This window comes from Lagenorhynchus albirostris, chromosome 14, assembly GCF_949774975.1.
Source record: "Lagenorhynchus albirostris chromosome 14, mLagAlb1.1, whole genome shotgun sequence".
In the NCBI taxonomy this organism is placed as follows: domain Eukaryota; kingdom Metazoa; phylum Chordata; class Mammalia; order Artiodactyla; family Delphinidae; genus Lagenorhynchus; species Lagenorhynchus albirostris.
The window spans coordinates 49,181,267-49,204,820 of NC_083108.1; the positions used below are offsets into that span (position 1 = coordinate 49,181,267).

Consider the following 23,554-nt stretch of genomic DNA (forward strand, 5'->3'; position numbering starts at 1 on the left):
AGCTCTCATGACTGTACCAAAGGTTTCCAACTTATATCCTACTTATCCTACAGATTTTCTTTTATGATAGTCCTATTCAGCCCCTAGTTTCCACTGATTATTCTCAAAATAGCTCTCTTGTGGCCTCTGCTGGTTTGACAGTAGACAACTGCTTCACTAATTCCTTAAATACACACTAAAGGATTCAAGTGTAAGGACACTTCAGTTTTCCAAGGAACCATTCTAACAACATCAGCTCAGCAAAGAGAAAGATTTTGAGATGTCTCTTAAACTGCTAGCCTTGCTGAGAATAGACAGTGGTAAAACCTGAGATATTTTAAATGCTAATTTCTGAAGTGGCATTTTTCAAACTTAAACTCATGCTTGTTAAGATGCCAGGAACAAGTGAATAAGATTCTTAGGTGTGTTCTTTAAAAGCTTGCCTCTTTGGAATAAACTTGTCAAAATTGGCCTGATTCTGATACTTGTATTATACCTGGCAAAGATAAAAGTGCTTGATAAAGGTTTAAGTAAATGTACTAGTGTTATTTGGTTTACGTAACACTATACCTTTTTGACAACTAAATTATAAGTTAAAGACGATCTGGGCAAGAATCTTTTCAGAGTTATTTGTTTTAGAGGGCCTAAGAATGTTCTCTGTAAGTTTTTAAATACATATGCTAGATGCAATTTTAAATCGAGTTACTAATATGTTAAGCTGCCTTTCCAGTGGGACTTTGGGAAATTTTTCACTACGTGAGAGGTGTTAAGAATATTCTTCTGCTTCATTTGTTCTTTTCTCAAGGTAGCATGTTGTATCTTCTATATACATTTGGATACCTATGATTAACTCATTCAAACTGTTGCCTCTGACAACCTTACGTTTCAAATGATTTAATCGGGATGCCTGTCTGTCAAAGGCAGGAAAGGTGTTAATCCAATGTGAAGTGCTGACGTTGTGGTTCTGCATGCTTTCAAAGTTTAAATCACAGGTCTTCAACTTTAGAAAGCTCACAGGCAACCTGAAACTATATGTAACTACATACAGTGACTGATACATATTTGTATGAAAATACTGTCTAACATATATAATGCTTTACAAATGAAGAAGCCCTTTCATATATCTTCTTAAATCACAAACTGCAGTTCTGTGTTTAAATGCATCTGTCTAACTCAAGTGTTTTTAAAAAGTATCTATTACATTACTTCATTTAAAGGTAGAGCTGGTCAACAGCAGATGAAGAGACCTCAGTTTACCCAACCTCACAGGGTTACTGAGGAAAAATGAAAAATGCTGGCTAAAGGGTTGGATTTCTGTCAAGCCACTATCAGGTAGACAATCTCTTGTCTCTGCTTAGGCTCCTTTTTTTTTTTTTTTTTTTTTTTGCAGTACATGGGCCTCTCACTGTTGTGGCCTCTCCCATCGTGGAGCACAGGCTCCGGACGTGCAGGCTCAGCGGCCATGGCTCACGGGCCCAGCCACTCCGCGGCATGTGGGATCTTCCCGGACCGGGGCACGAACCCACGTCCCCTGCATCGGCAGGCGGACCCTCAACCACTGCGCCACCAGGGAAGCCCTAGGCTACCTTTTTAAAAAAAAAAAAAAACAGATCACTGGAGATATACAGCTCTAACTGCACATCCTGTGGTGCCCTGTTCCAATCCAGGTGTCTCTCAGTGGCTATTCTGGCCATTGAGACACAGGGAAAGTTACTGGGAGGGGCCTTCTGGGAAACTTTTTAAAGAAGGACAAAAACAAATGACATGTGCCTTTTTCTTTTCCCTTCTACCTGGCTAGAACATGGACATGATTCCAGAGGTGGCATAACTATTTAATAGTCACAAGGATGAAGGCCACATACAAAATATGAAAGCAGAAAGCTAGAAGAAATCCGGGTTTACGAGGGCATAGACCAGCTTTGGACTGGCCATCTCCAGACATTCTAATGTGAGAAAAAGAGAACTAGTCATTTGTTGTTTAATCTTTTTTGGATCTATGTTTTGGCAGCTTAGTGTTAAGCTGATACATAAATTCCCAAGATTATTTGACGATTAAAAGAGAAAAATCTATGTGAAGAGTGTAACACGGTTTCTGGCATATACTAAGTGACCAATGAATGGCTATTATTTGGGGAAGATTAGTTGACTGCCAGCAGAGAACAAAAAATCAAACATAGGATAAACAATTTGGGAAGGGAAGAAAAGTGCTGAATAGAAGCTATGATAGGTCCATTAAAAAAAAATTGAGAATCACACTCAGAGCCAAACAATGTACAAAGAGGGTCTAACATAAATGTAGATACTAAATGTAAGTGATTTCTTTTCCAATCCCCTCTCTGAAAACATAAAACTGATGTCATTTACTCATGAAAACCTTGATCAATGAGGAAGATGAGACTAAAAAGTTTTTTAAAAACTCTGAGAAGTAAAGGTTGTATCTATAAGGTTATTTAGATTTTGGTGAGGCATTCCATTCAGTGTGTCATGTCCTCCTGCTTATGTAATACTGTCAAGATCTGGATTAAAGGAATACACAAGACACTGATAAACAAAATGCCACTAGAAAAGGTGACACAGATGTGGTCAGTCATCTTGATGACTCAGACACTAGGTTCCAGAGGAGTAGAAAGTTGCTAAATAGAGAAATCTATTTTTGTTCATAACATTGGTCAATCCAGAGAACTACAACGAACTGAATTTGAACATGTGGGCGGAGAAGAACTCAAATTGCTTGAAAACTGCACGAGGAAGAACAAGTATGATGAAAAGAAAACATGTGAAGAGCTGGAATAGTATGATCAGAGGATGTTAATTTATAGTACGTGGCAAAGGAAAAGATATTTGTAGTCACCTTGACAGGAATTCACTACCGAGTAGTTCATTTCAAGTCAATGAAAGAAAGAAGCTGGAAAGTTAAAAGGATTGTTAAAATTTAGCCTTTTAAAAGACATGAATGCCAGACATTGGAATGACCTACGTAAGAGCAACTTGATTAAGAGAATAAAAATCTATGTTAACATGAAGTCACTGCTGAATGTGAATACCAAGGGAAGATGGAATAAAAGACCCAAAAGGCAACAAATCAGACTACAACTATCATATTTTCAAAACTGTAATTAGGTATTACCAAATAAAGTAATAAACAACTTTTAACTTAGAGTGCAAAATAAAAGCACCTTATTATTTTAAAGGTGCAAAAGCAAGAAAATACGACATAAACTTATCCATTTTTAAATAGTCATCTGTGTGATGGGTAAATGCTATTTCAAAACATTTTCAATAGAAAAATGATTTATAAATCAGTTTTCAGAAGATCAAAAAAAATCAATGTTTAATACCAACTTTAACTATAAATAAAAATATTGTCGTCTCTCCTGTTCTTGCTGCAACATTTATGTCTTCTGCTCTTTGCCTTTTGGAGAAAATATTGCATTGTAAGGCTGCCGTCTTTTTGGACGAGGACAAGGATCAAGATCTTCTTTAATGTAACCTTAAAAATAAATCACAAATTTAGAAGACAATATCTGCAACATATTTCAGCATATATCCAGTAAACATCTGTCTCATTTAATGTTTAAGTTCACATGATTTTTCTATTAACTGGTTGTGTTGATTAATGATTTCACTACCTAGCATCAATTTTCTCATTTATACTAAAAACAATAGCAAACATTTATCAAATGTGCTGCATACATTATCTAGGATAACTCTCACACTCCTCTGCAGCAGCTTCCACTATGCCTGTTTCACAGCTGAGCTAACGGAGACCCAGGGAAGTTTGATAACTCGCTCAAGTTCCCAAAGCTAGGAAGTAGGAAAGCTGGCGCCCTGCCCAAGATCTAACTCCAGAACCAGAGCACTTAACCACTTTCCTATTCTGCCTCCTGTTGGTTGCAAATGGGGACAAATGGTAAACATGAACTTTTTACTATGATAAATTCCAGGCGCTTATCAAAAAGACTTTTTTCAGTAGCTATTTGTTGAGATGACATGTCCCTATATTCTTCAGACTATTCGATTCTCCTAAGGTGTCTCCTTTCACACAGTTTTCAGGGGAGGATTCTGCTCTGCCATACCCCTAGGCCATATTAGGGGTACAAGCACAGGCTCTATCCAGACTGTCTAATTCTATTTGATGACCAAGCAGAGACATCATGTCAAAGAGGACTTGTTAATGGGGAAAGTGGAAGTATGGTAATAGCTGTAAGAGACTTTGCATCTTTTAGAAAAACTTTTCACTAAGTATCTGGAGCTTTAAAGCTGCATACATTCTCAAATTACATTAAATGTAAGTGCTGTATTTGAAGGGGCTAGTTGCATGTCAACAGTCTCCCAAACAAACAAAAGTCCTTTTTACTCAAATATGTTTTATAAATAATTAGCATTCTGAATAGTGAGGTTTTAACATCTAAAATTCAGGGTAGTCTCTTTAAAAAAAAAAAAAGATGCTTTTCAACAATATAACTTTGCTGGCAACTTTTGTAAAGTTATGAGAAGTCATTTTGATGACTGGATAAAACAAATTACTTTCTGAAATTTGAATGATAAAGGAGGATAATGCACACACAATCCCATTAAAGTGCTTATAAACAATCTACGATTCCAATGAAGTTATTTGAAAAGTTGAAAGTTAAGCCTTTACAAAACTGTATTTATGTCACAAAACTGGCACCCAACTTACAGCAGAAGGTAGAGAATCATGGAGAAAAAGTTTAGTGTTTAGACTCGGGTATACACAGTATTTAAAAAAAAAAAGTTCCAAAATGTTACAATCTGTATTCTCACCTCTTTCCACACAAGTCTGAGTGGAAGGAAAACCAACTTCCCAGAAATTCTCTGGTGTGTTGGGTGGAATGTAGCGAAATCGGTGTCTTGAGCAGGAAGCCAACTTCTTTTCTCTTTCTTCTGCTGGAAAATCTGCATAATACTGATAATAAAACTGGTGAGTTTTCCACTTAGGAGTAATAAATGGAGTGTTATGCTTACTGGTTATAAACTAGAAGCTAAGAAGACTTATTCAGCATGCTAAGGAAACTGAATTCTCACTGATAGTAATACTATCTCTAAGTAAATTACTATATAAATTACTAATAATAATTAGTGCTGGTCTGTGAAATGTTTGCCCCATAAAGAAAAGGAGCCTGTATCACAATGTAAAAAAACATACTGCTTCCTGCATCAGTAAAGTCTTACAAGTAAAAAAACTGCCAGCTGAACTTTACAGCGTCCTTAGTGGTACAGCTGATTTATATACTGGTGCAAACTCTTCATCTTTCTCAGACCAGTAACAAGAAGGCCAAGGCCTGCACTCTGAATAGCACATTTCTCAATTGTTATTTGACTATAACGTGTGCTTTGAAGTAATTTTCCTTTCACTACAATTTTTTAAAATAAAAATTTAGCTTTGAATGTTGTAGGCTTCATGACTTCCCCTTTTAAACTAGATCTTTCAATTAGGATCAAAGGCATATTACTTTTTGCAAGTGTGATCATAAAGAACCTGAACTTCATGCAAAGAAAGATAAAACTTTTATGTGAAAACTATACCGGTCTTCAAGCTCTAGATTTAAAGAAAATAAAGCAGTAGTGTAAAGTTTAACAGAACACAGATGATAGGATCACATAATCCAGCTAATTCCATTTTACACTTGAGGAACTGAAAATCAGTGATAATTCACCAAAGTTATCACCTATTAAAAGGGGCAGACTTAGGATTAGAATTTTTTTGAAGTAAAGGTTTCTAATATATTTTTCTTTTACATAGATTAATTAAAGGTTTTAGAGTATCTCTGAAACTTTTTGGGGGGAGGGTATCTTTTCCTTCATTCTCATTGCCATGATATAAGCCTTTGTTACCTTAGCCTGGGAACTGCCCTTAGAGAATCATGGTTATCAGTCAGTGTTAGAGAAACATTGCCACCAAATTACGACATATTTGAAAACAACAGTAGGCTAGTGTAGCTGTTAACACAGCAAGCAAGCAGAAGAGTGTTAGAAGATAAAGTCAGAGAGGAGGTGGGGTGGGAGTCTGCTGTCCTTGATAAGGGCTTTGATACCATTTCTTAGAGAGGAAGACAACTAAGGATTTTGGGCAGAAAAGTGACATGATTTAACTTTTATTCTAAAAAGATCATTTGGAAAAAAGACTATTCATTGCTGTGTTGAAAGTACAATCAGTAGGATTTGCTGATAGATCCATTACTGAGATATGAAAGAAAAAAGTAGGTAACTGCAAGATCTCTGGTTTAAACTAGAGAAGAATGGACATATAAAAGGCTCAGAGGTAAGGTTTGAGAATTGGAGAAAGAAACTGTGTTTGCTTTAGGACACGTGAAATTTGAGGTGACTATCAGCCACATGTATATTGCATATTCCACATGTGGAACAGGCAATGGGAAAAATTTAGGAACTGTAATTGTTAAGCATATAGACAATATTTAAATACATGGGACGGGCACTTTCACTCCTGGTCATGAGGGAGTAAAAGGGAACAGAATTACTCTCTACCTTAAAAAACTGAAAAAATGTAATAAAATGCATGAAACAGTGTTTTCAGAGACTGGATAACAGCACAAAAAATGATTCCTGAGAAAAGGAAAGCAAATTAACAGTGTTTCCAGCAAAAGAGCTTTTTTCTCACTGGTAGTAATAGTTCCACTTAGAATTAAAAACTGGAGGTTTATTTAGTATAGACCATATTCCTTAATTAAGAAAGCATGATACATTCGTGTTATGAAAACTCATGATACAGGAGGAGGTTTTGCTTGTATCACCAAACTGCTTTCCAAAATAGTGATCTCAATTTACACTCCCACTGTTAGTATATGACAGCATTTTTCTCACCAAATGCTTACCTGCACTGTAACCTATTCATACATAACTTTAATGTGCTTGGTTATCAAATTCTCTAGCCATAGTTTTTAAGAAGAAAATTTAAAAGAGGAAGTACATTGCTGGAAGCAGGGGTCTAACAGCTAAAGGATAGCAAGGGAAGAAATAAAAAGAGTAAGTTTCAAAAAGACATGGAACCTGCCTAGCACTATTTATTAAGAGGACAATTAGTACAATCTACTTCAAGATATACTATCTAGTCCACAACACCCAATGTATAAAAGGAAAATACAATTGTGTTTTAAGGATGAAGTAGAGCCTATTCATCACATTTTGTTTAGAAAGGAAAATGTTTGGGGAAAAAGAGCTTATGGTTGTACCAGTTATTTAGAAAAAACAATTATGAGTACATCTCATTTCCTGAGAGTGCTGGTGTTTAAGTAAAAGATAAAATAGCCAAGTTTCCAACTAAAATGTCAAAATTTCGCCCAAATAGTATATGTATTAGAGCCTCTGCTGTAACATAACACAAGGTAAAAAAATTAAAAGATATACAAATAAATACAGAAAAGACAAATGGCACAAATGTCTTAAGCTGGAAATAAGAACTACTGCTTAGGCTCCAGATTCACTTAGAGAATCTAAGAGAAATTGAGGGCTTTCGTTTTCATCTATATCTCTCAGGTCCCAGCCAGTATGTATAGTCTATGTATTCATTCTGTTATTCCTGGCTCAAACTTGTTTCTAGATACAAATACGGTTTGTATATGTGATTTTGAAATCATGCATATAAAGCCATTTTTTAAAAAAACCCAAATGACAGTATTTACATTGGTACTTACAATTTCACATTCCTTACACGTGTGTCCAAGCAATTTTCTTCTTTCTTCTTTTTTCCGGACCACCTCAATATGAGGAAAATTTTGTAAGCTAGTCTCTCTGGGGGGAAAATGAATTAAATTTATCTGTTACTATAGAGAGCTTTGGTTTAGGTTTTAAATTAGCAAAGGTGAGCATCCAGAGGAGAAATAATCCCAAAACATTCATTCATTTTATTTGAAATGCTTCCTCAGAATGTGAAAAAAAAACAAGCATGTCTTCATTCACTCTCCACTGAAATATTAAGTATTTTACATATTACATGGTATTTTACATAGTATTTTACATATCAGGTATTTTTATAGATATTTTTCTCTAACTGAAAAAGATAACTATTACTTCCTATTTTTGCCTCTGGCTGGCTGAAAATAATTCAGGTAAAATATAAAATAACCTAATCATACAGGAATGCTGTATTAATACAGCATGATGCTGTATTATTAAACTCAGGAATTGCTATTCTGTAACATAACTGAGAGAATACTGCCTGTTAACTCGGTTTCTAGTACTAAAACCCCATAAATCAGGGCTAACCTACTCCTCCCTAAAGAACGAATTCATTTGTTTGCATGTCATTTACTATTTTCTCCAACAATTTCTTTTGTTGCTTCCGTCTACCTTAAATTCTTCAAAATATTAGGCACAATTATCATTTGTGCTTGTCCTTAAAGACAAAGATTCTATTGTGAACCACTGGAAACCTAGGAAGGGTCAAAGCCACTGAGGTATTGATTGATGAGGTATATAGTTCTTTGGTAAGAAAAAGCAATCAGGAAGTATGGAACATTTCTTTATTAATATACCTGCATCCTACTTTAAAAAGCCCAATATAGAAAACTCCAAATTTACAAGTAAATGAAGACTTATGTAACACCATATACATTTGTTTATAATAGAAACATCACCAGTGAACTTAAACAGTCTGACTCACAAAAACTGGCTTTTAAAATGACCTGTTGGTAACACATCTACTCCTTTGAGGTATTTTGATAGTTGACAATTACTGTTCTTCAAAAAAAAAGCTTTAAATGCTCTATTTCAAAACGTATCAGGTTATATAGGTCCTTTTTGTGCTTAAATCCAACAACTCTGGAGCAACTGGTAAATTAAAAAAGACCAAGAAACAACAGATAAAAAAATATTGCCATGACTATACTTTCAAATAGTTTATGGAATCTTAGGTTTACATAGCATATGATTTAGCCATATCCTTTCCTCTTAATCTGTTCTGTTTCTGTAGTGTACTATAACACAGCAAGGAATCCACTAGTAGACTAGCAGTTGCAGTAGACATCAAGCATCACCTAAAAGGTTACTAAGCTTCTCGTACTATCCCTACATCTTTACCAACGTGCTGCATCTCCAGCTATCTAATGGTTTTAGAATAAATAAAACTACTCATGTATTTTTTTAAAAGTTAGTGAACCTATGGGACTTCCCTGGTGGTCCAATGGTTAAGAATCCACCTTCCAATGCGGGGGACACAGATTCGATCCTTGGTTGGGGAACTAAGATCCCACATACTGCGGGGCAACTAAGCCTCCAAAACTAATGAGGCGGCACGTCTCATCTAGAGCCCAAGCACTCTGGAGCCCGTGCACCACAACTAGAGAGAAGCCCGTATGCCACAATGAAGATCCAACACAGCCAAAAATAGAAAAAAAAAGTTAGTGAACCTGTATTAGAAACATCTGAAATGATAGTTCTTACTCTGCAATCTTCTAGGAATCTATTCCAAAGATGCACAGGCAAACATTTGAAAAGAGAATGCACAAGGCTATTCACTGTAGCGTTATGCATGCAGCATAACTGTAGACAACCCAAATGCTCATTGCTAGGGAATAAGCTATGGTACAAACAACAAAATACCATGAAATTAAAAAAAGAAATGAGGAATATCACTATATACTACTATGAGTGATTTCCAGGACATACAGTTAAATGAAAAAAGCAAAGTAGAGAAAAGCATATACAAATGGCATTCTACCATTTGTATAGAGAAGAGAGTACAATTATCTACATCTACATCAATTTCAAGATATACAGATAGAAATTTGCTTTTACTTTTTAAAATGGATGGAAAACCATAAAATAACAAATGGTTATGTGTGTAGGAATAGGAAGCTATCAAAATGAAGGGGACTTCAGAATATACCCTGTTTTACAGCCTCTAGTATCATATACATAATTTCCTTAATTTTAAAGAAAGAATTAAAGATAAAAAGAAACAATTTCTAAAAAATCAAAAGCAAAATAACACAAACATGGATACTGGGTTGGTGGCACAACTACAGTGAAAATAATTATCCTAAGTGACCTGAAAACACAGTGATTTGACTGTACCTTTCTGATGGGATATATCGTAAGGACAAAAAGACTCAAAAAAGTCTTAAACCATTTTCATAAATCATGTTATTCGTGATAGTCTGAATTATTCTGAGACTGTTCTGTGGAATCAAGTTAAATGAAGAATGATGTTAGTGGCACTGAGAAGTGGGATTTTCAGTAAGCGGGGAACTAGATACAGATGTTAACAGAGGAGGTTACAGAGAAATCCTGTAGTCCTGAACTTGAAGCTATCAGTATGAACACATGTAGTTTATCTTAAAAAACAAAATGAAACAAAGACTTTTACTTCTAACTCTGTCCACCTAAAAGGTCCAGAAACAATGGCTAACTGGAGCAATGAGCAACCCCAGCAGTCAGACTACGGCCTAAATACTGTTAAACTAGGGCTCCTGGAGAAATGACAGATTCCAGCCTATGGCAGGAGCCTAGAACATCTTCTCATACCAGAGCAAGGAAGCTATGAAAGACAGCTAGAGTAGTGTCCATTCAAAGAGGCTTCTGCTGGGCAAAGATGGGACAATCTGAGTATCATAAGGGTGATAAATGCAATGGATTGAAATGCATCAAACATATTTAAATCCATTAGTTCATAATAATACTTAAACAAGACACTCTCTAGTCACATTTGAGATGCTAGGGTACTATTTCTTTGGAAAACTGGTGAATAAAGGGAAAGAATTAATCATTTAGCAACAAAATGACAGCTCTTATCTATTAGAGTCTTACAGGCAACAGTAGAAATTTATCTTGGCCTGTCAGATTTCTAAATTCTTGACCAAAGTATGAACAATAACTTTACTTATTGAGTGACTGAACTTGCCAACATCATAACTTAAAGAAAAAAAAGGATAAAAAGTTTTTTTGAATAAACTGCTATGCCTTAATTCACTTCTAGAATTAATAGTACAGGACTGAAAGTTAGAGAATTTGCAATATTTGCATAAAAGGCAGAAAGCAGCATTATGGTTTAAAATCAAGATGCTTAAATTTTTTTTTAATTTAAAAATTCTCATGAAATAATTCTGAAGCACAGCCTAAGGCCTGCCACCCAAAGGCTATACTATATACAAGTTACAGTATTCAATAAATTCCTCAAGTTCAAATAAAGTTCACAATAAAATAGGATAAGAATAAAAATACATTATAATGAAGCAGAGAAAATAACTGTCATCACTGTCCAGAACAGGGTAGTGGTGGTAAAAAAATTTCCTTATTTTAAAAATTTGTCATTTTTATACTTGAGTTCCATTTTTGTTATGGTCATAAAGTAAATGATATAGATTCTATTTTAACCAAAGTAGCAATTTTAATAGGTCAGAGATCCTCTGACAAAGATAGCTCTGTGGTACTTCCAATCACATTGCTGGTATTAACCAAGGCCAACTTACCTTTCATCATCTTTAAAATATGGCTCCACAAATGTTTTCTGTTTGACTTTATCTTGTTTATCACCAGGAGCTGTAAACAAAACAATCATACCACAAACTGAATGTAGAACTTATTTAGAAATAATTAGCTTTGGGGAAAAAAAGGACATATACCAAAACTTCTATTTTTATTGGGTTTAATACTCTGGTCCCTAGGCAATTAGTTTAAATTTTCTATAACTAATTCCTTCCTTTCCTTATCTGCATAATAAGGAGAGTGCTGATTATCTCACCTAAGAATTACTAAAGAGATAAAAATCGTAACTATAAAAGTATTTTAGACTCTAAAAGAACTACCTGGATGCCTATTATCATCTGGCACCAAACAATAACATGGCTTTTAATCTGTTCACTTATTAGTCCCGTTGATTTTTTTTTTTTTTTTGCGGTACGCGGGCCTCTCACTGTTGTGGCCTCTCCCGTCGCGGAGCACAGGCTCAGCGGACATGGCTCATGGGCGCAGCCGCTCTGCGGCATGTGGGATCCTCCCGGACCGGGGCACGAACCCACGACCCCTGCATCGGCAGGCGGACTCTCAACCACTGCGCCACCAAGGAAGCCCCCCGTTGATTTTTATAATGTGTCTTTAAGGTAGCTGATAACTAGGAAATAAAAACATTTTAAAATTTTATCAAAATATTGGTGACAAAATAAGAACTAGAGCCCATGGACGTGAATCCCAAGTTGTCTAGACTCAAATAGCTAACTGCTATCATCTGTTCAAATAATCAAAATTTACTGAGCATTGTGCTAAGTTCTGGACATAAAATGTAGAACAGGAGAGACCAGGTCTCCTGTCCTCATGGAGTTTACGTTGCAGTGAGGGAAACAGACATTAAGCAAGCAGAAGCTAAGGCTCCCTGAACATGTAAGGTAATAACTGATGAATACAGAGAAGTCAGCCGTGAGAAGAGGTACGAATGGTGAACGTTCTAGGTAAAGGTCCTCGATGGCAAAAAGTTTGGCACATTATAAGAAGTAAGAGGAGGATAGTGTGGTTGAGATTTAGCAAAAAAGGGAAGTGTTGGGGAACATGAGGCTGGGGTGGGGGTGGGAGTGGAGTGGGGGGAGTGGGCAGGTACCAGATCATGATGGGACTTGGAGGCCAAGAGAAGGAGTTTGAATTTTATTGCAAGTGCAGTGGGAAGCCACTGAAGACTTTAAAATATCATTTACTTTATTGAGGCATAATTTACATACACGGATTTTAAGTATACTATGATGAATTTTGACAGATGTATATTCCAGTGTAACTGCTACTACCCAAATTGAGACAGAGAACATTCCCATGAAAGTTTCCTATTCCATTGTTTCTCATGCAAAAGAATGTTCTCTTATGTCTCTCCCCTCCCCAACAATCACTGATTTAATTTCTATCACCATAGCTTAGTTATGTCTGTTTTAGAGCTTCATATCAATGAGATTATATAGTATGTATTCTTTTTCACCTTGTGCATTTGTCTAGCTCAACAGGTTTTGGAGACTGATCCATGTTGATGAGTCTAGTAGTTCCCTCCTTTTTGTTGTGAAGTAGTATTCCATCATGAGTATACCACAATTTATTCACCTGCTGATGGACATTTGGGTTGTTTCAAGTTCTGACCTATTACAAATAGCACTGCTATGAACATTCTTGAACACATCTTTCCGTGAACATGTTTTCATTTTTCTTGGGTATATAACTAGGAGTGGAATTGCTGGGTCACAACACAGGTATATGCTTAGCTCTTACAAAAAACTGACAACTTCAATAAAGCTGTTAAAAAACCTCTGCTGAACTGTTTTCCAAAGTATAGTCAATTTTCTTCTCCCCCAACAATGGCATGAGAGTTCCAGCTGCTCTTCACACTTGCTAATGCTAGATGTTAGCAATCTTTTTAACCATTTCTGGGGGTGTGAAGTGTTATCCATCCCTGACTGTCCAAGAATGTTGATCGTCTTTTCATGTGCTTATTGGCCATTCAAATATCTTCTTTTCATTGAAGGATTTTTAAGCAAGAATATAATCCAACTTAAATTTAAACTAAATCACTTTTAATTCACTGTAGAGACTGGGCTAGAGATAAGAGATACATAAAAAGACCAGTTAGGAGGCCTGGAATAGAATAGGTAGAGATCAGAGTGGCTGAGACCAGGTAGTGGCTACAGAGATGGAGAGAAGTGAAGTGTTATGAAATATATTTTGGAGATACTGCTGCCAGGGTATTAGACTGGGCATGAAGGTCAGGTGAAAGAAGTCAAATACGACTCCCACATTTCCATCTTTAGTAAATGGGAGGATAGTTACTGAGGCTTAATGAAACCCAGAAAGGCAGAGGAAGATCAAATATGGGTAGAAAAATTAAGATTTCTAATTGGAATATATTAATTTTAAGGTGCTTATAAGATGTCCAGTATGTAACTGGAATAAAGTCTGAGGTTCAGAAGAGAAAGGATGAGGCTGGGAGTAATGAATATATAGAAACGTCTTTTTCACTTGTCTTACAGAACAGCACCTACTCTCGTGTTCTTCCTACTTCATAGGCTGCACCTCCTTCTCAGTTTCCTTTGCTGGTTTCTTCTTTGTTTCTCTGACCTTTTAAAGTTGCCATACCCTAGAGGTCAGAACTTGAAATACTCCTCTTTTCTATTTATATTCAATTCTTGGGTGTTCTCACTCAGTGCCTTTCAGCTCCATCTACTTGTTGTTCACCTCCTGCCCACTAAATCATTTTTTTTATTCTGGATTTCCTGTCCAAACTTGACACATGTCAACTGCCTACAAACACCTCCACTTGAATATCTAGTAAGTACTAACATGTCCAGAACTGAGCTTTTGATATCCTGCCTGAAGTCTACTCCTTCCTATGAGGGAAGACTAGGTAGAATTTTGTGATATGGGGGTCTAGAAAATGAAATAAATGGACAGAAAGTCCTAAATTCTATGACTGAGTGACTGGGAAAAATAAAAAAGTCTGAAAGGTCACTTGGTAGGAAATAAATGGAACTTGGTTTAGATGCCTTAAGTTTAAGCTGTTGAAGAGACGCAAAAGTAGGATAACTAAGAAATACAGGGCTGGGATTCATTGGAGAAGTCAAACTAGAGATACAGATTTGGAGTTTTATTTTCAGAGGTAATTTAATAAAAGCATGAGAGAAAATGAGTGTGAGGAAGAAAACAGTATCTTGGGGATACTCTAGGAAACAGAAGTTGCCAGAGATCAGAAGAGCAGTGCAGCACTGCCAAAAAAGCTAAGTAAGAAGAAATTCTGGGATGTTCAGTGTGAAAAACAACTTAAAAAAAAAAAAGATAGAAATTAATAATTATACCTTATAAAAGAATATCTTTTTTTTTTAAGTGAAACCAATTTGCAGAGGATTTTGGATCCACCAAACAGGATTCATATTCTTGGGGAGAAAAATGAATTGAACAGTTGTGAATTTTTATCACGAAATTTGCTTGATCAAGTTTCTGCCATGGACTGAGCAAACAAAAGCATGCTGTTATGTATCTTTGGTTAAGGTCTCATCCTGTGGGCTGTCACTTTAAAAAGCACAAGGAAAGCATAATCAAGATAGATTTATACTCAATGCTTTGACTATTGTCATAGCAGAAGTTGTGCTCATTTAAGCCACTATAAAACCACCTTTGCACTAAATTAAAAATTATGACCATGTTAATCACAGTAAGAAAATGAGATATTTAGCAAGAATTTTAACTAATTTTCAATTCAGATTATCTACTTAAGAGTTTCACTTAGACTGTTCTTTTGATTGCTAACCTACATTATAAATTACTGCTTCTAATAAAACAGATCTGAAGAAGGCAGATATAGTATTTTATCTGGGAAGGTAAAGTATTCAAGCAGGAAACGGGTCTGAATTTTCTGCAAAACTTCCTCTTTTCACTCAATTACAATAATTCACTTAATTATGGTATCACTTAACAAAGAATTTTCTCAAAACTTTTATAAGCTGAGTGAAAGGTTCATAGGAACCCTCTGAACTATTTTTGGAAACTCTTCTATTAATCTGAAATTATCTTTAAAAAAAACTGGAAAAAAATTTATTCAAGAAGCATGAAACTTGGTTAAGATACCTCATTAAGCCTCTGTTTAATATGCATGATGACTTAATTTACTAAACTCAGTGTACTGGAAAAACCATAATTAGAAAGGAAAGTGCCTTACAGTTGGGTTTTTTTGTAACAGTTGACGACTCCTCTTCATCTGCTACTTGGGGGAAGCTATCCACCAAACAGGATTCATATTCTTCATGTGTAGTCCGATCAAACATATCTTCCAAGCTATCATTCAGTTTTCTTTCTCCATCTGTGTGAAAGAGCATTGGCTTAGGCAACAAGCAAGCTTTTTGCTTTCTATGTAGACCAATGTGAAACTTGTAGGAACTGCCACAAAATAATTCAGATGTGTATGAGGCAACAGTAAACCCCAAGCCTGGGTAGTTACTGCATATTTATAAAGGTTTTATGTTATGCCTTCAAATGTCCTTTACTCATGTCAAGAGAATGCTAGTTTTTGTTACTGTCATTATAAATGTTAAAAAGTCTTTTTCTCTCTATCCACTCATGCATCAATATAATTCACACTAAACCAAAAGGAACTACCAAAAGGAATGGTGAGGAACAGAAAACACAGCATAATAAATGGTGAAAAATATGAAGTTTAAATAAACGATGTATAAATAACTGACATTAAAATCTCTATAGAGTTTGTTTACCTGCTTATTTTTCTAATGTGGTAGCAAAAAAGTATTTTCTTGCATTATCATTAACACTTGGAAGTTCAGTGTTACAGAAATAGTGAATTCAATTCCATATTTGATATGCAAAGTGCTAACTTCATCTTCAGAGTACTAACTACATTTCCATTATATGACTGTATTTTTAAAAACACCAGTTTACTAAAAATAGAAGTAGATTCAGTTGGCTAACAAATATGACAAAACTGAAGCCTACCAAGATGACTCTATATAAAGTAACTACCACCTCCCCCCATGCAGACTCTCTGGCCCCTCACCCCGTTTTATCTTTCCGTAGCACTTGCCGTCATCTAGCATACCATACTTGTTTGTTTCTCCCCTATTACAATGTAAGCTCCACGACGTAGGTACTTTTGTTCTGTTCACTATTATCTCCAATTCCTGATACAGAACTGTGTCTTGATAATTACTGAATGATTAAACATTTGTTCATTTTTCATTTTGAGGGTCAAATCTGTAAGTAAAAATAACTTCTATGTGCCAGGCAGTATGCTACGCATTCCGAAAGCATTCTGTGTATGCTGCTAGTAAATCACAATAAGTTAATGATTTATTTGTTTGCGGGTCAGACTTCTGATTGTAAAGTGCTTGAGGACAGAGACCATATCCTTATTGATCTTTCTATCATAGCATCTACTAAGTCTAACACAGATAGAGATATAAAAATCAGTTTTTGACTTGAAATAGTAGTAATTGGGAGTTTAATGGTATGCTGCATCTTTAACCAATTCTAAGTATGAAAAAGATCTACTTTATGGGTAAAATAGGCAGACTGTTGTTTTCCAAGTATGGGCTCAACAATATCTCCTATCCTATTTGCTGTTCTTATAATGTGATCTTGGAACTCCTCCTACTGAGCAACTTCTGAGTCCAGATCATAAAAATACCATGCACTTCTACCTTGCTCTTTGGGGATGCTCACTCTGGGAACCTAGTGTCCAAGTAATAAGGAAGCTCAAACTAACCCATGTGGAAAGACTATATGGAGAAGCCCTGAGACTGAATAAGAAGAGAGAGAGATGCGAAGTATCTCCCATCTGTCTAGTCCTCTGCTGTTCCGGCTCCAGCCATCATCTGTCTATGACTGCATGAGACCCGGAGATAGAACCACCCAGCCTAGACCTTCCTGAATTCCTGAGGCACAGAAACTATGAAAGATAAGAAAATGGTTGTTGTTCTAATCCTCTAAATTACTGGAGTGACTTATTTTTCAGCAATAGTACTCACAACACCTTAGTCAAAATTATCTAGGTAATTTTAGTTTAAGATCTAGTTAAACTCATTAGTTTAAGTTCTAGTTTCACCTCCATATGATACTTGCTTCAAATATATTTGGGAAACTATCATCTTCTTAGATTAACTACATAAATTTGAAGCCAAAGTTGTCATACTTTGTTTTTCCCTTTTCTACAAAACTGAGGAAAACATTATCAGGAACTGGTCCCAGGAAAAAATTAATCTTAAAAGCAAAGTCATCTTCTTAAGAAGAAAGTTATTTAAGTATCATTTACTATAAAAAGACAATAAATCACCGTTAAGGTTTACTTTTCTTTTTTTCCAACATCTTTATTGGAGTATAATTGCTCTACAATGGTGGGTTAGCTTCTGCTGTATAACAAAGTGAATCAGTCATACGTATATACATATCCCCATATCCCCTCCCTCTTGCATCTCCCTCCCACCCTCCCTGTCCCACCCCTCTAGGTGGTCACAAAGCACCGAGCTGATCTCCCTGTGCCATGCAGCTGCTTCCCACTAGCTATCTATTTTACATTTGGTAGTGTATATTATGTCCATGTCACTCTCTCACTTTGTCCCAGCTTACCCTTCCCCCTCCCCGTGTCCTCAAGTCCATTCTCTACGTCTGCATCTTTATTCCTGTCCTGACCCCAGGTCCTTCAGAACATTCTTTTTCTTTTTTTAAAGATTACATATATATGTTAGTGTACGGTATCTGTTTTTCTCCTTCTGACTTACTTCACTCTGTATGACAGACTCAGGGTCCATCCACCTCACTACAAATAACTCAATTTCGTTTCTTTTTATGCCTGAGTAATATTCCATTGTATGTATGTGCCACATCTTCTTTATCCATTCATCTGTTGATGGACACTTAGGTTGGTCCCATCTCCGGGCTATTGTAAATAGAGCTGCAATGAACACTGTGGTACATGACTCTTCTTGAATTATGGTTTTCTCAGGGTATATGCCCAGTAGTGGGATTGTTGGGTGGTATGGTAGTTCTATTTTTAGTTTTTTAAGGAACCTCCATACTGTTCTCCATAGTGGCTGTATCAATTTATATTCCCACCAACAGTGTAAGAAGGTCCCTTTTCTCCACACCCTCTCCAGCATTTGTTGTTTGTAGATTTTTTGACGATGGCCATTCTGACTGGTGGGAGGTGATACCTCATTGTAGATTTGATTTGCATTTCTCTAATGATTAGTGATGTTGAGCATCCTTTCATGTGTTTGTTGGCAATCTGTATATCTTCTTGGGAGAAATGTCTGTTTAGGTCTTCTGCCCAATTTTGGACTGGATTGTTTTTGTTTTTTTGATATTGAGCTGCTTGTATATTTTGGAGATTAATCCTTTGTTAGTTGCTTCGTTTGCAAATATTTTCTCCCATTCTGAGGGTTGTCTTTTCGTCTTGTTTATGATTTCCTTTGCTGTGCAAAAGCTTTTAAGTTTCATTAGGTCCCATTTGTTTATTTTTGTTTTTATTTCCCTTTCTCTAGGAGATGGGTCAAAAAGGATCTTGCTGTGATTTATGTCATACGGTGTTCTGCCTATGATTTCCTCTAAGAGTTTTATAGTATCTGGCCTTACATTTAGGTCTTTAATCCATTTTGAGTTTATTTCTGTGTATGGTGTTAGGGAGTGTTCTAATTTCATTCTTTTACATGTAGCTGTCCAGTTTTCCCAGCACCACTTATTGAAGAGGCTGTCTTTTCTCCATTGTACACTCTTGCCTCCTATATAAAAAATAAGGTGATCATATGTGCGTGGGTTTATCTCTGGGCTTTCTATCCTGTTCCACTGATCTATATTTCTGTTTTTGTGCCAGTACCATATCGTCTTGATTACCATAGCTTTGTAGTATAGTCTGAAGTCAGGGAGCCTCATTCCTCCAGCTCCGTTATTCTTTCTCAAGATTGTTTTGGCTATTCAGGGTCTTTTGTTGTTTCCATACAAATTGTGAAATTTTTTGTTCTAGTTCTGTGAACAATGTCATTGGCAGTCTGACAGGGATTGCACTGAATCTGTAGATTGCTTTGGTTAGTATAGTCATTTTCACAATGTTGATTCTTCCAATACAAGAACGTGGTATATCTCTCCATCTGTCTGTATCGTCTTTAATCTTTTATCAGTGTCTTATAGTTTTCTGCATACAGGTCTTTTGTCTCCTCTTCTTTTTGTTGCAGTGGTAAATGGGAATGTTTCCTTAATTTCTCTTTCAGATTTTTCATTGTTAGTGTATAGGAATGCAAGAGATTTCTGTGCATTAATTCTGTATCCTGCTACTTTACCAAATTCATTGATTAGCTCTAGTAGTTTTCGGGTAGCATCTTTAGGATTCTCTATGTATAGCATCATGTAATCCGCAAACAGTGACAGTTTTACTTCTTCTTTTCCGATTTGGATTCCTTTTATTTCTTTCTCTTCTCTGATTGCTGTGGCTAAAACTTCCAAAACTATGTTGAATAATGGTGGTGAGAGTGGACAACCTTGTTTTTTTCCTGATCTTAGTGGAAATGGTTTCAGTTTTTCACAATTGAGAATGATGTTGGTTGTGGGTTTGTCATATATGGGCTTTATTATGTTGAGGTAAGTTCCCTCTATGCCTCTTTCTGGAGGGTTTTTTTGTTTGTTTGTTTTGTTTTTTGTTTTTTGTTTTTTTGTTGTACGCGGGCCTCTCACTGTTGTGGCCTCTCCCGTTGTGGAGCACAGGCTCCGGACGCGCAGGCTCAGCGGCCATGGCTCACGGGCCCAGCCGCTCCGCGGCATGTGGGATCCTCCCGGACCGGGGCACGAACCCGTGTCCCCTGCATCGGCAGGCAGACTCTCAACCACTGCTCACCAGGGAAGCCCCTCTGGAGGGTTTTATAATAAATGGGTGTTGAATTTTGCTGAAAGCTTTTTCTGTATCTATTGAGATGATCATATGGTTTTTATCCTTCAGTTTGTTAATATGGTTTATCACATTGACTGATTTCCGTATATTGAAGAATCCTTGCATTCCTGGGATAAACCCCACTTGATCATGGTGTATGATCCTTTTAACGTGCTGTTGGATTCTGTTTGCTAGTACTTTGTTGAGGATTTTTGCATCTATGTTCATCGGCGATATCAGCCTGTATTCTTTTTTTTGTAACATCTTTGTCTGGTTTTGGTATCAGGGTGATGGTGGCCTCACAGAATGAATTTGGGAGTATTCCTCCCTCTGCTATATTTGGAAGAGTTTGAGAAGGATAGGTGTTATCTCTTCTCTAAATATTTGATGGAATTCCCCTGTGAAGCCATCTGGTCCTGGGCTTTTGTTTGTTGGAAGATTTTTAATCACAGTTTCAATTTCAGTGCTTGTGATTGGTCTGTTTATATTTTCTATTTCTTCCTGGTTCAGTCTCAGTGAAGGTTGTGCTTTTCTAAGAATTTGTCCATTTCTTCCAGGTTGTCCACTTTATTGGCATATAGGTGGTTGCAGTAATCTCCCATGATCCTCTGTATTTCTGCAGTGACAGTTGTTACTTCTCCTTTTTCATTTCTAATTCTGTTGCTTAGAGTCTTCTCCCTTTTTTTTCTTGATGAGTATGGCTAAAGGTTTATCAATTTTGTTTATCTTCTCAGAGAACCATCTTTAATTTTATTCATCTTTGCTGTCATTTCCTTCATTTCCTTTTCATTTATTTCTGATCTGATCTTTATGATTTCTTTCCTTCTGCTAACTTTGGGGTTTTTTTGTTCTTCTTTCTCTAATTGCTTTAGGTGTAAGGTCAGGTTGTTTATTTGAGATTTTTCTTGTTTCTTGAGGTAGGATTGTATTGCTATAAACTTCCCTCTTAGAACTGCTTTTGCTGAGTCCCATAGGCTTTGGGTTGTCATGTTTTCATTGTCATTTGTTTCTAGGTATTTTTTTATTTCCTCTTTGATTTCTTCACTGATCTCTTGGTTATTTAGTAGTGTACTGTTTAGCCTCCATGTGTTTGTATTTTTTACAGTTTTTTTCCCTCTGATATCTAGTCTTATAGCGTTGTGGTCAGAAAGGACACTTGATACAATTTCAATTTTCTTAAATTTACCAAGGCTTGATTTGTGACCGAAGATATGGTGCACCCTGGAGAATGTTCCATGAGCACTTGAGAAAAAGTATTCTGCTGGTTTTGGATGGAATATCCTAGAAATATCAGTTAAGTCCATCTTGTTTAATGTGTCATTTAAAGCTTGTGTTTCCTTATTTATCTTCCATTGGATGATCTGTCCATTGGTGAAAGTGCGGTGTTAAACGTCCCCTACTATTATTGTGTTACTGTTGATTTCCCCTTTTATGGCTGTTAGCATTTGCCTTATGTTTTGAGGTGCTCCTATGCTGGGTGCATAAATATTTGCAATTGTTGTATCTTCTTCTTGGTTTGATCCCTTGATCATTATGTAGTGTCCTTCTTTGTCTCTTGTAACAGTCTTTAAAGTCTATTTTGTCTGATATGAGAATTGCTACTCCAGCTTTCTTTTGATTTCCATTTACATGCAGTATCTTTTTCCATCCCCTCACTTTAAGTCTGTGTGTGTCCCTAGGTCTGAAATGGGTCTCTTGTAGACAGCATATATATGAGTTTTGTTTTTGTATCCATTCAGCCAGTGTATGTCTTTTGGTTTGAGCATTTAATCCATTTACATTTAAGGTAGTTATCAATGTGTATGTTCCTATTACCATTTTCTTAATTGTTTTGGGTTTTTTATTGTAGGTCTTTTCCTTCTCTTGTGTTTCCTGCCTAGAGAAATTCCTTTAGCATTTGTTGTAAAGCTGGTTTGGTGGTGCTGAATTCTCTTAGCGTTTGCTTGTCTGTAAAGGCTTTAATTTCTCTATCAAATCCGAATGATATCCTTGCTGGGTAGAGTAATCTTGGTTGTAGGTTTTCTCCTTTCATCTCTTTAAGTATGTCCTGCCACTCCCTTCTGGACTGCAGAGTTTCTGCTGAAAGATCAGCTGTTAACCTTATGGGGATTCCCTTGTATGTTATTTGTTGCTTTTCCCTTGCTGCTTTTAATATTTTTTCTTTGTATTTAATGTTTGATAGTTAGATTAATATGTGTCTTGCTGTGTTCTCCTTGGATGTATCCTGTATGGGACTCTCTGTGCTTCCTGGACTTGACTATTTCCTTTCCCATATCAGGTAAGTTTTCAAGTATAATCTCTTCAAATATTTTCTCAGTCCCTTTCTTTTTCTCTTCTTCTTCTGGGACCCCTATAATTCGAATGTTGGTGTGTTTAATGTTGTCCCAGAGGTCTCTGAGGCTGTCCTCAATTCTTTTCATTCTTTTTTCTTTATTCTGCTCTGTGGTAGTTATTTCTACTATTTTATCTTTCAGGTCACTTATCCGTTCTGCTGCCTCAGTTATTCTGCTATTGATTCCTTCTAGAGAATTTTAAATTTCATTCACTGTGTTGTTCATCATTTGTTTGCTCTTGAGTTCTTCTAGGTCCTTGTTACACGTTTCTTGTAATTTTCTCCATTCTATTTCCAAGATTTTGGATCATCTTTACTATCATTACTCTGAGTTCTTTTTTCAGGTAGACTGCCTATTTCCTCTTCATTAGTTTGGTTGGGTGGGGTTTTACCTTGCTCCTTCATCTGCTGTGTGTTTCTCTTTTTTGTTTAACTTACTGTGTTTGGGGTGTGTTCACAGGCTGCAGGTTCGTAGTTCCCATTGTTTTTGGTGTCTGCCCCCAGTGGGTAAGGTTGGTTCAGTGTGTTGTGTAGGCTTCCTGGTGGAGGGGACTGGTGCCTGTGTTCTGGTGGATGAGGCTGGATCTTGTCTTTCTGGTGGGTAGGATTGCGTCTAATGGTGTTTTTTGGGGTCTGTGAACTTAGCGTGATTTCAGGCAGCCTCTCTGCTAATGGGTGGGGTTGTGTTCCTGTCTTGCTAGTTGTTTGGCATGGGGTGTCCAGCACTAGAGGGTGCTGGCCGTTGAGTGGAGGTGGGTCTTAGCATTGAGACGAAGACCTCTGGGAGGGCTCTTGCCAACTGATATTACGTGGGGCCGGGAGGTGTCTGGTGAACCAATGTCCTGAACTTGGCTCTTCCACCTCAGAGGCTCAGGCCTGGC

At 36.6% G+C, this 23,554-nt stretch overlaps 1 protein-coding gene across 9 annotated transcripts in view; it reads right to left on the reverse strand.

Annotated features, from left to right (window-relative positions):
• Positions 1 to 3,078: 3,078 nt before the first annotated feature.
• The window catches only part of RBBP8 (RB binding protein 8, endonuclease), a 96,559-nt gene continuing 76,083 nt past the window's right edge, over positions 3,079 to 23,554 (reverse strand). For 8 of the 9 annotated variants that reach the window (XM_060121774.1, XM_060121773.1, XM_060121770.1 and 5 more), the window contains 5 exons: positions 15,635 to 15,775; positions 11,427 to 11,496; positions 7,653 to 7,749; positions 4,765 to 4,918; positions 3,079 to 3,469 (listed from right to left, as the gene is read on the reverse strand). In XM_060121774.1, coding sequence (XP_059977757.1) covers positions 3,372 to 3,469; positions 4,765 to 4,918; positions 7,653 to 7,749; positions 11,427 to 11,496; positions 15,635 to 15,775 — 560 coding nt within the window. In that variant the 3' untranslated portion in view covers positions 3,079 to 3,371. The remainder of the gene's footprint in view (positions 3,470 to 4,764; positions 4,919 to 7,652; positions 7,750 to 11,426; positions 11,497 to 15,634; positions 15,776 to 23,554) is intronic. The other variant, XM_060121775.1, reaches the window with a different exon arrangement.